General features: G+C 45.3%; 2 protein-coding genes across 5 annotated transcripts in view; one reads left to right on the top strand and one right to left on the bottom strand.

The window, feature by feature from the left end:
- The first annotated feature begins 767 nt into the window (after nt 1–767).
- On the top strand, nt 768–7,037 carry C3AR1 (complement C3a receptor 1). Of its 2 annotated transcripts, XM_063148644.1 has the most exons (3): nt 768–1,045; nt 2,189–2,270; nt 5,575–7,037. In XM_063148644.1, exon 3 carries the CDS (start codon nt 5,582–5,584, stop codon nt 6,695–6,697), a length of 1,116 nt encoding a protein of 371 aa, XP_063004714.1. In that variant the 5' UTR covers nt 768–1,045; nt 2,189–2,270; nt 5,575–5,581; the 3' UTR covers nt 6,698–7,037. The 2 variants fall into 2 exon arrangements, with proteins under 2 accessions (XP_063004714.1, XP_063004713.1); XM_063148643.1 differs by lacking the exon at nt 2,189–2,270 and having other exon boundaries at nt 769–1,045.
- Nucleotides 7,038–8,084: 1,047 nt separating this feature from the next.
- FOXJ2 (forkhead box J2) overlaps nt 8,085–13,142 on the bottom strand; it is a 31,055-nt gene continuing 25,997 nt past the window's right edge. For all 3 annotated transcript variants that reach the window (XM_063148640.1, XM_063148641.1, XM_063148642.1), the window contains 4 exons: nt 12,774–12,875; nt 12,108–12,308; nt 11,283–11,381; nt 8,085–10,702 (listed from right to left, as the gene is read on the bottom strand). In XM_063148640.1, the coding sequence (XP_063004710.1) occupies nt 10,614–10,702; nt 11,283–11,381; nt 12,108–12,308; nt 12,774–12,875 (491 nt within the window). In that variant the 3' untranslated portion in view covers nt 8,085–10,613. The remainder of the gene's footprint in view (nt 10,703–11,282; nt 11,382–12,107; nt 12,309–12,773; nt 12,876–13,142) is intronic.

Raw genomic sequence — 13,142 nt, forward strand, 5'->3', positions numbered from 1 at the left:
CAGCTGAGAATGAGATGAAGCTACAGGAATTTTCCTGGCAGGCTGCTGACAGCCTGTCTGTCTATCTTTGTGGGTACAGCTCAGCCTTGGCCTGTCTTCCTTTCTCTGATTTTGTGTTGGAGGCAGCATCTGTGTCTTTCACAGACACGCTCAGGAGCAGAAGTCTGCTCTATCACAGTTCATTTTCCAGACCAAAACCAAAATACTGAGGCTGATTCTTGTATGTCTGGGCTTTTTCATTTCTGTTGAGGAGTCTTGATTTCCCAAATTGTGAAGGGCGAGGGGGAACCCCATTGTTAAACATTAGAAATGCCTTGCCCTGGAAGTCTTCCATGTTTATTGTCTTGCCACATTTTGTGCAAATCACCATTTCAGTTAACCGCTTCTAACTTTTTGTCAGTCGAGTTCCTTTTTAAAAAATAGACTTTTAATACCCTAAAAAGTAAAAGGCAGATTAAAATCCTTTTGTCATGACTAGTCATGGTTTGATGAATGCAGTGCTCTGTATTTGATGAAGCAAACTATCTCAAGCTGGGACAGAGGCTGATCTGGATTGGTAAGAATCCTAGAAATGAGATTAGCTAGGTGAACATGCTGACTGGTAAATATAGAAGTGGCTACAAGACAATAACAGATCAGACATTTCACAGCAACATGGCAGGGTTTGGACTTAGAATTACTTCCAGCAAAGGTCACACTGTGTCAACAGGCAAGATGTCATTCACTTGTCTTACTGAATATAGTAAAGTATGTGTTTGTGATTATAAATCTATTAATATTTATTTTGAGCACTATTTATTTTGACAGTTTTGAGAAACTTCCTGTGGTTTGACTGTTTATTTTATGAGCAGATGATATCCAGATCTCGAAATTACATTCAAATGAGTCATTTTATCAGGGTGAAAGAACACACTTGGCACATACAGGATGCATGCAGGGAAAAAAAATGTAGTTCCTAAAATGTCATGTGAGAGTTTTTTCAGTCACTTCAGAGACAGGACTGATGGTACTTGCTCCAACACACTGAAATAACTGCTTCACTCAGGTAGGTATCATAAACTTTTTGCTTTCCTCATCTATTTGCCATTTATTATTCTTTACTCCTGAAAACCGCTCTCCCTCCTCCAGTTCCCTTTCCATTTTCAAACCACATTGCAGCCCTTTTAGCACTCTGCAAAATATAGTGTGGGCAGTATCTTCTAATTGATTCGTCAGTTTACTTTGGAGTAGGACTTGCATTACTATTTTCAGCATTCCTTGTTTCCTTGTCTTCTTCATACCATTTTCTGTAGCTGTCTGGGGAGGCAGCAGGGTTCAACTCTTGCGGCACTGTTCGCCAGTTGTCCCTCTAAAAGTTGCTTCTACATGGACCAGCAAGACCACAGGAAATGAAACAAACTTGGGAGAATATTAAATTAAGCCTCCAGCTTTAAGTTAAGCCTTCAGTAATGTTTTTCATAGCTTTCCTTGCAGATCACCCTCACTTACAAGTCTCTTGGCCGATATTACCAAAACCTGATAAATGACAATGTTTGTTACAATTGTTTATTTCAGTTTCTTCTTAGTGAAGCAGTTTGAACACTGATGCATCACTCCACTTTCAGACTGCATGTTGTGCAAGAGTGAGATTGATGATTTGAATTTTTTTAAAATAAAATTCATATTTAGTCCTGCATACAACAATCTCTGGCTGGTATTTAAGTACTGGCATAATAGGTTAAAAAAGGGCCAGTTGTCTTATTTATGTCTTCTCAGTTGCTTCTACAGGCTGTATTTACCTCTTCCCTATTCAGTTTCCTTGCATTTTGGTAACACTTTTTGGAACCTTTCAGTAATACAACTGCCTTCATCAATTCAGCAAGGGTTTAGTTAACAGGAATTTTATAGACAATTCTATTAATGCCTAAAGGATGAAGATCGAGGTGGTTTTGTTTCCTCAATTCTATCTTAGCTTTGCTGGTTTTCTTCTCCTCTCTAAATTTACTAAGTCCAGGATAACTGAGCAATTAACATTTTTCCTCTACTATGGTCATAGTTTAAAATGTCACTTAAGTATGCTGTAGGTCAGCCTCATTGTCTTGCAGTAAGACAGCTCATATCTAAAATGGCTGAAGAACAGTACTCTGTATTTTTATTTCTACAAGTAAATATCTGTCTTTCTTAAAGATCCATTTCTTGTCTTTCACAGAATCTTAAACCATTAATGTCTTGCCTTTCTCCTGGTCAAGATAAGCTTTCCAAGGAACCAGCAGACAGCTCGGAACGCATGTGTAAGAAAAGGAAGTGGTCACTGGCGCTTCCCTAAAATACCACTTAGCCAACAGAATTTATGTCATGTCTGTTCTGTTTGTAATGTTCAGAAAGTGAAGCAGGGTTATTTCAGAAACATAGACATTGTTTTCTTAACTGAAATGTACTTCACCAGTTATGCCAAAAGAAATTGCTCATTTTAAAGGAAAGAGGAACTAAAAATGCTGATTTGCCTTTCTGAAGCAGGAAGTCAACCAGGAAACATACCTGGGGACAGCATGGCCATCTGAATAGAGAGCTCCCCTTTGGAGACTAAGGAGAACCAGATGGAAATCAAAGGGATGATAGAGACAGGAGAACATAACTGTATAGAGCCCCCTGTTTAAATAGCAAGCTTACTTACAGGTTTAGCCACTATGAAAATTATGACAGTGTACAACAGGTACACTAGTAACAAATTTGTGTAGGCCAATGCATTTGTATCCTGACAGCTCTGTACTGTCACCTGACTCAGGGATGCTTCAGTAAAGGTTAGGAGAAGAATCTGGGGAGGAGGATCACAGAATCACTAGGTTGGAAGAGATCTTTAAGATCAAGTCCAATCCATGCCCTAACACCTCAACTCAACCATGGCATCAAGTGCCATATACAGTCTTTTTTAAACACATCCAGGGATGGTGACTCCGCCACCTCCCCAGGCAGACCATTCCAGAACTTTATCACTCTTTCCATAAAAAAAACCTTTTCCTAATATCCAACGTATATTTCCCTTGACACTGCTTAAGCCTGTGTCCTCTCGTTCTGTCAGTCACTGCCTGGTGAAAGAGACCAACCCCCACCTGACTACAGCCACCTTTCAGAAGTTGTAGGGAGTGATAAGGTCACCTCTGAGCCTCCTTTTCTCCAGGCTAAACATCCCCAGCTCCCTCAGTTGTTCCTGACAGGACTTGTATTCCAAGCCCCTCACCAGCCTTGTTGCCCTCCTCTGGACACACTCAAGCATCTCAATGTCCTTCCCAAACTGAGAGGCCCAGAACTGGACACAGCACTCAGGGTGTGGCCTCACCAGTGCCAAGTACAGGGGAAGAATGACATTCCTTTTTATTCCTAAGTTCCTTTAAAACCTCATTGCCCATCCAGGCTGGACATTTGCCTTGTTGACTCATCTTTCGCCACACAGGGGCAAAAAATGTCTGTTCCTGTGCCCTCAAGATCTCTGCTTTGAAGCAGGCCCACCTTTCCTGCACTCCTTTGTTTTTAAGGGCTGCTTCCCAAGGAACTCTCTTAATAAGTCTCCTGAATAGGCCAAAGTCTGCCCTCTGGAAGTCCAATGTAAGAGTCTTATTGATGTTCCTCCTCATTTCACCAAATATGGAGAGCTCTATAATTTCATGATCACTATCCCCCAAGCAGCCTCCAACCACCACGTCTCCCACCAGCCCATCTCTATTTGCAAACAACAGGTCTAACATAGCCCCTCTCCTGGTGGGCTCACTCAGCAGCTGCCACACAAAGTTTTCCTCCACACACTCTAAGAATTTCCTGAACTGCCTCTTTTCTGCTGTATTAAGTTCCCAGCAGATGTTTGGTAGGTTAAAGTCACCTTACAAGAACAAGGGCCGATGATCCTGAAACATTCTCCAGCCGCTTATAGAATAAGTTGTCCACTTCTTCTTCCTGGCTGGATGGACAATAACAGACTCCCAGTAGAATGCCAGCCTTGTTGGTCTTCCCCCTAATTCTCACCCATAGGGACTCAACTTCATTGTCACTAGTTTCAATACCCATGGCATCAAAAGCCTCCCTAAGATAAAGGGCTGGCCCTCCACCTCTTCTCCCTTTCCCATCTCTCCTGAAGAGCTTGTAGCCATCCAGTGCAGTGCCCTAGCCATGTGAGTCATCCCACCATGTTTCTATGATGGCAATTACATCACAGCTTTGCTGCTGCACCATGGCCTCCAGCTCTCCTGGTTTGTTACCCATGCTGTGTGCACCTCAGCTGGGCTGCTGATTTTGCTCCTAACTCAGGCTTACCACCCTTGGGCCTGCTTCCAGAGAGCCCAGCTGCATCCCCTTCCCCCTTCAAACCTAGTTTAAAGCCCTTGCAATGAGTTCTAGCAGTTCATGAGCTAAAATCCTTCTGCTCATAACAGAGAGATGGAGCCCATCCAGTTCCAGCAGGCCAGGTGCCACAAAAGTTGCCCCATGATCAAAGAACCCAAAATTCTGCTGATGACACCAACCCTTGAACCACTTATTGATAGTGTGAGCTCTCCTATTCATTCCTTTCGTTTTTCTCTGCCACCAAAAGGACTTGTGCTCCTGCCCTATCAACCATTTGACCCAGTGCCCTAAAGTCTCTTTTAATTGCTCTGACATTTGTCTTTTCAATCTCATCACTGTCAGCTTGGAGTATCAGCAGTGGGTAATAATGAGAGGGCCAAATCAGCCCAGGAAGTCTCTCAGTAATATGCCATACCCATGCCCCAGGAAGGCAGATCTCCCTGAGGGATGGGTCTGGCCAGCATAGGGGGCCCTCTGTTCCCCTCAGAAGGGAGTCACCCACTACAACTACCCTTCTTTTCTTTTCGATGTCAGAGGTGGTGATCACTCACAGATGACGTGCAATTGGAAGGCTCACTGGGCAGATCATTTTCTTCTACATCCTCTGGCTGACTCTCTAGATCCAGGGCCTCATATGTATTCTGAAGTGGGACCTGGCTAAGGGATAGGGGTTGGGAGGAATTTTTATTATTACCTCTCCGAGTAGGAACCCATTTCCACTCCCCTTCATCCACCAGGTGTCCTCCTATCACCTGACAGTGAGAGGCATGGGAGTCCTCTGACTCCCGGTGGGCCTCCCTCAAGGATGGAACGCCGGAACTCCTCCAATCCATTTTCCCTTTCACTTTCCCTAATACTCCTTATCCTTTCTACTTCCTCCCTAAGCTCGGCCACCAGCGAAAGGAGGTCGTTCACCTATTCAAACTGCAGGCAGGCTTCTTTTGCAGCGGCCTCTGGAGCCACTGACAGGCTCAAACACTCCACAAAAAAACAAAACAAAACCAAACCAACCAACAAAAACACAACAAGCAACCAAAACACAACAGACTAAAAACCGCACTAGCAGGAGGAAGCCTGCGACCCTGTCTGCACGAACGGCCGTGCCATGCCCCCGCTGGCCCGCTCCCGTTCTCCGCGCTCCCTAGAGCCCTCTTTTGATCTCCCCGCCGCTCGCCGGAGCAAAGCCCCGCCCTGCTGCGCTTGCGTGGCTAACGAGAACCAAGGATGTGAATTGCTACTGATTTCCCTTCTGTTTTACAGCTACAGAATGCCTCAAGCCCTGGGCAATAGCAGTTCACAGGAACAGGCTGCTGTGTATTATGCATCAGAATCAATTGTCTCCATTGCTGTCTTCACCATCGTTTTCATCATAGGTATCCCAGGCAATGGGTTGGTGATCTGGGTAGCTGGTCTGAAAATGAAGAGGTCTGTGAACACTGTCTGGTTCCTAAACCTTGCTGTGGCTGACATCATGTGCTGCTTGTCCTTGCCATTTTTCATTGTTCACCTGGCCCTTCATGAACACTGGCCCTATGGCTGGTTCCTCTGCAAAGTCATTCCATCAGTCATAATCTTCACCATGTTTGCTAGTGTCTTCCTACTCGTGGCCATCAGCATTGATCGGTGCCTCCTGGTGATGAAACCTGTCTGGTGTCAGAACCACCGAACAGTGAAATTTATATCGCTCATATGCAGTGGCATTTGGATGCTGGCCTTCATTTTCTGCTGCCCTGTCTTCTACTACCGTGAGACAAGCACTTACGAAGGCAAAACAGAGTGTGGGTACAATTCTGGAGTTGATGATTACATAGATGATCCTGTAAATGTACCTGTAAATGTGTCTGTAAATGAGTTATGGGATTACTCAACCTACAATGGTAGTGACTTGTGGGGAGACATCAATGAAGGTAATGATTCTGTACCCCTTGCCTCAGCAGTAATAAACATCACTAGGGCTGTCTTTGGCTTTTTGCTGCCCTTTGGCATAATGGCACTTTGCTACGCCCTCATTGTTTTCAGAACACATGCAAACCAGTTTCACAAGTCACGCAACAGGACACTGCGAACAATTGTGTGCGTGGTAGTGGCATTCTTCATCTGCTGGGCTCCATACCACGTAGTTGGGATGCTCTCCGTTGTACCTAGCCTTCGAACAAGGCTGATGGAGTCACTGATCCTGTGGGACCACCTCTCTACAGCACTTGCATATGCCAACAGCTGCATCAACCCCCTGCTTTATGTTTTTGTGGGACGGGACTTCAGGGCAAAGGTGCGGCAATCGGTGCAAAGAATCTTGGAAAGCGCCTTTAGTGAGGAACTCACATCTTCAACCCTTCACAGAAGCCAGACTTCAGCAGACAAGAACCTGAGCAGCACCTTGTAATGCAGGACTTCCTATCACCACTGTAGAAGGAACTAGCTATAGCGCTGCACATCAATCACTCTCCGCTTAGCAGGTGGTTTTACTCCAATATGTTTGATTAATCTGCGGCTCCAACCCAGGACACTGCAAGCATTCAGCTCATGACAGATATATCCTACACTAGAGAGATGGGAAGTTGGAAGCACCAAGAGCAATAATCTGAGGGATGACTGGTGAAGCAGAAGACACAGTATTTTAACCTACACAGACTATTTTAAGAAAGCAGGGCTGGTTACAGATTTGTGGTGGGAATAATGTAGTTGAACCTCTCAGTTGAGATAAGAATGTTATTTTATTTGCATATATTTGTCTGTGTTCTACATCTCCTGTGTCTGATAAAAGTGCAGATAAAACCAACTGGGATATTGGTCCTCAGAAGGTCATCACATCATTGCTCTGACTCTACTAGGGGTCTGAGGTGTGTAGGAATATCTGGAGATTCCCTAGAGTACTACTACATTTCCTTACAGCCAGGCACTAGAACAGCACTTGCCCCAGTCAGCTGCATTGAACTGACTTTCGTGCCCTGGCAGATACCCAATCTATTTGTTTGTCCTGGCACATACATCACTGTATGGCAGTAACTAGTCAATGCACATGCTGTACCTATGTTCAGTAGCATGTGCACACTCACTGTCTCCCCAAGACTCCCTCCACCACCAGTGTCCCAAACCTTCCTTTTAGGAAGCAGTTAGAGATTATCCAAATGTACCTACTGTATTTTGAGATGATACATTAATAGAATTTGAGCAGATGCAGTCACTGAAGACCCAGATTAGGTGACTGCTGGACTATCAGCCATTTGGCAAAACCCTGAAACTGAGAAGTGATAACTTCCAATCTGACCCCAAGAAGGTAGAGAATGACCATGTTGTGGCTCAGTCATGTCAAGCTCTCCTTACAAGAGAAATGTGTTTCTTATGTCCTTCCAGTGGAGAAAAAGTTTCATCCAGTCAGGCTATTTGGGGTGTTCCCAAGGTTCAATGTTCCCTGCTCCTAAAAAGCAGAAACAGATTTACTAGATACTCTACAGAAGCAGTTTAAAAATCTGCTTTTCTGTGTTAGTTCTTCCTTAAAAGAGAAAGGCCAACAAGCAGTAAGACAAATAGACACTAAGCATTGGTAGAGTTTTCACTCTGCGATTCTGGTGAGCATGAATGGAAAGATTTCCAGATCTCACCGCCCTGAGAACAGCCAGCTGGAAGAACCTTCAGCTCTTAAAATCCTAAAAAGTCTCCATCTCAAGAACATCCATTTAGCCATGTCCACACCCAAATTCTAAGGTGGGAACCAAGCCATCCTAACAGGCGCCGCTGAAAGAAAAAAATCAATACTGGCACCAAAACAGTTAAACCATAAACATTCACTTTTTCTTTTTATTAAGAAAGCATGCACAAAAATAAACTCGTGAGACCACGCCCCTCTCTCCCTGACCACTGACACAAAGCACTGGGGGCCACATTGTGCTGGAGGGGCCTGCAGGACCCCTCTGTGGGCCAGGCTGGCCCCCCTGCCCTGCCTGCAGGCCGGTGCCAGCGCACCCGCAGAGCTCCACACCCACCCATCGATGTCTTACCACGCACTGACAACACACATTGATTTCAGGGGCAGAGGAACGAGGCTAATTTGCACACTGACCAGCATGTATTTACATATGCAAATGAGGCACAACTTAATACGCAAATGAGGCAAATATGCAAATGAGGAGCACTTGGATACGCAGAAGGAGCCATCTTGGTTTGGTTTGCTTCCGGTGGTGTTTTCAGACTTCCACAGGGCCGGCTCTCAGTAATGTCCACTGCAAAACACTTAACTGGCACCTGCCATAAGTTGTCTCTTGTTGTCGCCGGTGCCACTTTCCACAGAAACCTATCACACTTGCTTCCAAAGCTGTATCGTTCCCATCCTGAGGCAGCAGAGATAACAGCTGACTCCATGTTGAAGCTGTCTGGGATTCCTCATTTCTCTTGGAAATGCTCAATGACGAACTTCCCCCCCCAAACTCACACTTAAACAAAACAAAAAAAAATCCAAACAAAAAAAAAAAAAAATCCCAAAAAAAAGGAAAAAAAAAAAAAAAAAGAAAAAATAAAAGTGCTGTTCCCCCCTTCCAATGTAATGAGACCCTGCTTCCCTGACAACAATCCAATTTCCAATTGGTTTATCCCTACAGCAAATTTAAAAAGCAGTGCTAGTTCCCCACCTTCCTGCAGTCAGAAGAGAGGTTATTACTTTACTCCTGTGCTCCAGGTCTGTCAAGAAGCCACGATAGTCTATTTCCACATTTGTTCCCTTCACTGGTAAATAGGGAATAAGGGCTGGGGGGAGGCTTTATAAAATATTAAGAAGAAACAAGAAGTTTGACAGAACGGAGCCATACGAGAAAAGAAGGGGAACACAGGACACAACTTTGGGGAGGAAGCACCTAAATGCTCACTCCCATTCCTGCATCTTTCCCACCTTCCTGATTTGCACATGCTGACAAAGCTCATCCTTCAGGATTTACACTAGGTTACATCATCTCCCCAGCTGAACTGCAAGGGGTCCAAGACACCTTCCTCCCTTTCATACTACACTCTTTGGTTGGTCAGTTCAAAACCCTGCCCTGATTCACCCTCTCTCCCCTAATGCCTCTCTTACAAAAACTGCTTGCAGGGGCTTCTCAGTCCCTGACCAGAGGGTTCAGCCCTTGGCCAGCAGCCCCCCAGTTCAGCCCCACTCTGCCCACCACAAGCCCATTCACCAAGTGGGAACCACTGACGGACGATGTGCACCTACACAGCCAGACTCCTGTTGCTGGCACTCTCAGCCACAGGCAAGGACAGACTCCAAAGAAATATGAGGGGTGGAGGATCAAATAACAATTGGACAAATACTGATGAGAGAAAACTTCCAAATTTGCATATAAAAGGGAGAGCCTCACTACATATTTTGAAAAAGGGCTTGAAAGGGTGTGGGGTGAAACGAAAAGCTCTGGGGAACAGAATTTGCTGAATCACATGTGACACCCCTGACTGCTTCTTTTACCTGATGGGTATGTAGGCTTCACCTAGAGACTGCAAAAGGCAGTGTAGGAAATGGGTCAGGATTCCCTCAAAACCTCTCAGTCTTCACAGATGGGACCACATTCTGAAACCCAACTTCTCTGCTGAAACACCGAATCTGCTACATTCTCCTTTCTCCAAACTCAAGTCTGCCCTCCCAGCTCAGCTCAGCTCTCCCTACCTCAGGGATTACCCTCTCTTTGTACTTGGGAACACCACTTATTTTCTTGCTGTTCCTGCTGGTGCAAAAAGTTCACAGAGCTAAGATCACCCCTCCAGTGTCCCTTCAGCCCCCTGACCTTTACAACATTTATGAAACAACATAACTACAGGCTCCCAGGGTCCACTAGGCTCTCTCACTCCAGTAGCCAATACAACAGATTCACCGGCCACCTTGAAGGGAAAGAGGGATTGTTAAACGCAAAATAACGGAGGCAGAGAAAGATGCACTCGAGGATTCAGCCTTCCAAGGTCTTTTCATGGCACCAAGGACCCATCTTCCCGCCCTCCACAGGGCACTGCGCAACACGAAAGAGCCGATCCGATGCGTCTGAGGCCACCAGAGGAGGGGGAGGGCTGTGCTCAATTATTGGTAATAATAATAATAACAATAATAATAATAAACAAAAGAAGAAAAGAAGATAAAACAGGACGCAAGGAAGGATTATCTTCGGCAGCATCTTGCGGTGGCTTCTCTGGCGGAGATAGAGAATATATATCTATATACAGGCAAGGCAGGGAGGCTGGGGAGGGAGGTGCTGACACCACTGACCCCATGTCCCCCTCCCCTCCCACATCCTTCAAAAAGGACGGGCTATCAAGTCTGTAACTTGCTAGGTGATTAAGTCCCAGTCGAAATCATCGGGGATTTCCTCACTGGCGCCTGGAGGAGGCCCTGGAGGCCGAGGGACCAGATGATGAGCTGAGCCAAAAACAAGAAAAAAAAAGAAAAAGGAAAGAGGAGAGTTAGATTCTAAAACTACATGTTTCTTCACAGTGGGTCCTTGGGCAAAAGAAATCAAAAGTGATTTGGGCCTTCTCCTTTCCAACAGTCTAACAAGCAAGAACACTACAGGCATTAATCTCTGTCAGCATCTACCAGTGTGTGGGAATGTTCTGCTGTGAAACTCTCCACAGCAGCTTCTACAGAAGTTACCTTTCAGCCTCCTTTATTTACCTCATAGCTGACTGCTGATAGAGCACCAATGACTTCATCAACAGAAGCTTCTCATGTACAGCTAGCTGTCTTTGAACAACTAACTGAGAGTAAGTCTAAGCTAGAAGACTGCTTATGTGAAGTGAAAGAAATCAGGCCTTTGAAATCCTAAACCTTCCCAGAGCTATAACACAGCCCTGAATGGAGGGTCCCTTGCAGTCCATGCTCCCTCTCTACCCATAGTGCTCCATTTGATTACTAAGTGCTTTGGGAGAAATGCACCAAGGGGTTGGGAATCAGTTCTTCAATATTCATTGGTGTAATATGCCTTAACATCACCCCTTACCTGGGCGATTATATCCCGGAGAGTCCTGGGTAGAAATCTGGTACATAGGAGATGGCCCGGAGAAGAGATGGGGAGGCTGGGGCTGACCATAGGAGTTCACTGTGAAAGGAAATGAATTAAGAAAACAAAAAAAACAATTGTTAATGTTCAGGTCAGAAGTCTTGGCCCTGACTGGAGGGCAGCTCAGCCACAGAGCAACTCACTCAGACCCACAGGATACTGAGGAGATGTTCAGCTGTTGAGTCCTAACTCCAAGCTATAGCTTGGTCAGGGATCTTGTTCTTGAAACCAGCAGGAGTTTCTATATTATTGTAAGAGAAGAAAATTTTCATCCAGAAACACCACAAGCTGGCTCAATATCATCCACTTAGTTCAGTATTAGATTACACACACCATTACAGTTCTATCAGGACCACCATATCCCCTCCTCAGAATGTATCCCCTTCTCCTCTGTACAGTATTTCTCCAAGAAGGGTGCAAGAGCTTTTTCTTTTACTGTTCCTGCCATCTGGAATAGCAAACTCTCTATCTTGCCACTCCTCTCTGTTTGTCACCTAAAAAAACACCTCTTCTCCTCTTCCAGGTTTGCCTTTTAAATATATTCCTGCCTGGAGGTTGCCTGTCAATAGCATGCATCACATAACAGCAGTCTGTCCAGACCAGGGGTATCAGACATCCCAGTTCTTTAAAGCCAGAGAAGGCTGAGTTCCTATGAACAGCTCTGAGCTGCTCAGTGCTGCATTGCCTGGTAAGGCTGCAAGTCATTTAGGATACTCACAGAATTGGGCCTTCATTTGCATGTCATTTTAGTCTCCTCCTAATTACCTTGGTTCATGGATTGCTCCTGTTTGCCACTGTTCAGGGCACAAGAATCAGAGATTCGAGGGGGCTGCTGTGGGCCAACCAGATGAGGGAGCTGACCAGTCTGGGTAAGGAAGTGATTAAGGGAGTCACAGAGGTTGGCAATATGGTGTTGATCCAGCGTCCAGTTCTTCCGCTCAGCCTGGCGCAAACTCTCCATGAGCTCTGCAGGGAACAGAGGAGAGTGTCAAAGACAGCAGTCACACAATGATCTTCCCTGCAAAGAATTTGTCTTCTGTCCCTAAATCCTACCTCCTCCTCACAAACCAAACTTGATTGTTTCAAATCTGTCGCCACACTCCTGAAAAGCTCCACATCTAAGATACTGTCACACTGACTCGGGTAGGGCAAAGAAAAGTTGGAAGGAAAAAGCTCAGTTAGCTTTCTGACATCCTTTCATGACTTAATTCTCCCTGCTCCAAATCCTGCAGTGTTCATTCAAGCACTTCAGGATCTTTAACAGAACCCATGAAGCAGGACACCTCTTTTTAAAAATGAGGTGAATCGCTGAGAAATCCAGGCACTTGCCACAGTTACACTGAAAAATAGATCCCTGCACAGCACTTGCATGTTCTAGACTACAGCCCTAGTCACTGAGTCACTAGCCTTAGTCACTAGGCCAACACTGACCTGAGAATTGGGAGTGCTCAATGCTAGACCAGTTCAGCCGGTTTACCATCTTGAAGCTTTCCTTCAGGGAATCAATGTTGGAGCACCAATCAGGGGGAAACGCTGGAATGAAACAGGGACAAGATTAATACAACACAGATCACCCTTCCTCTCCACCCCTATAAAGATTGGCCCCTCTTCACCAATGAGCCAGATGCTACAGCAGCTAGAAATCCTTTCCCCCTTGAAAACCAGGGGCGGTATCTCCTTTTTCACTAAGGCCCTGATTTTATGCTGCATCCCTTAACAGAATCCCAAAACCAGGGTGATATATCCTCCATTCTCCAGGTAAGAAAGCAATTTCCTTCTCAGATTTCAAGCCTATCTGAC

This window comes from Melospiza melodia, chromosome 2 (genome assembly GCF_035770615.1).
Source record: "Melospiza melodia melodia isolate bMelMel2 chromosome 2, bMelMel2.pri, whole genome shotgun sequence".
Classification (NCBI taxonomy): Eukaryota; Metazoa; Chordata; class Aves; order Passeriformes; family Passerellidae; genus Melospiza; species Melospiza melodia.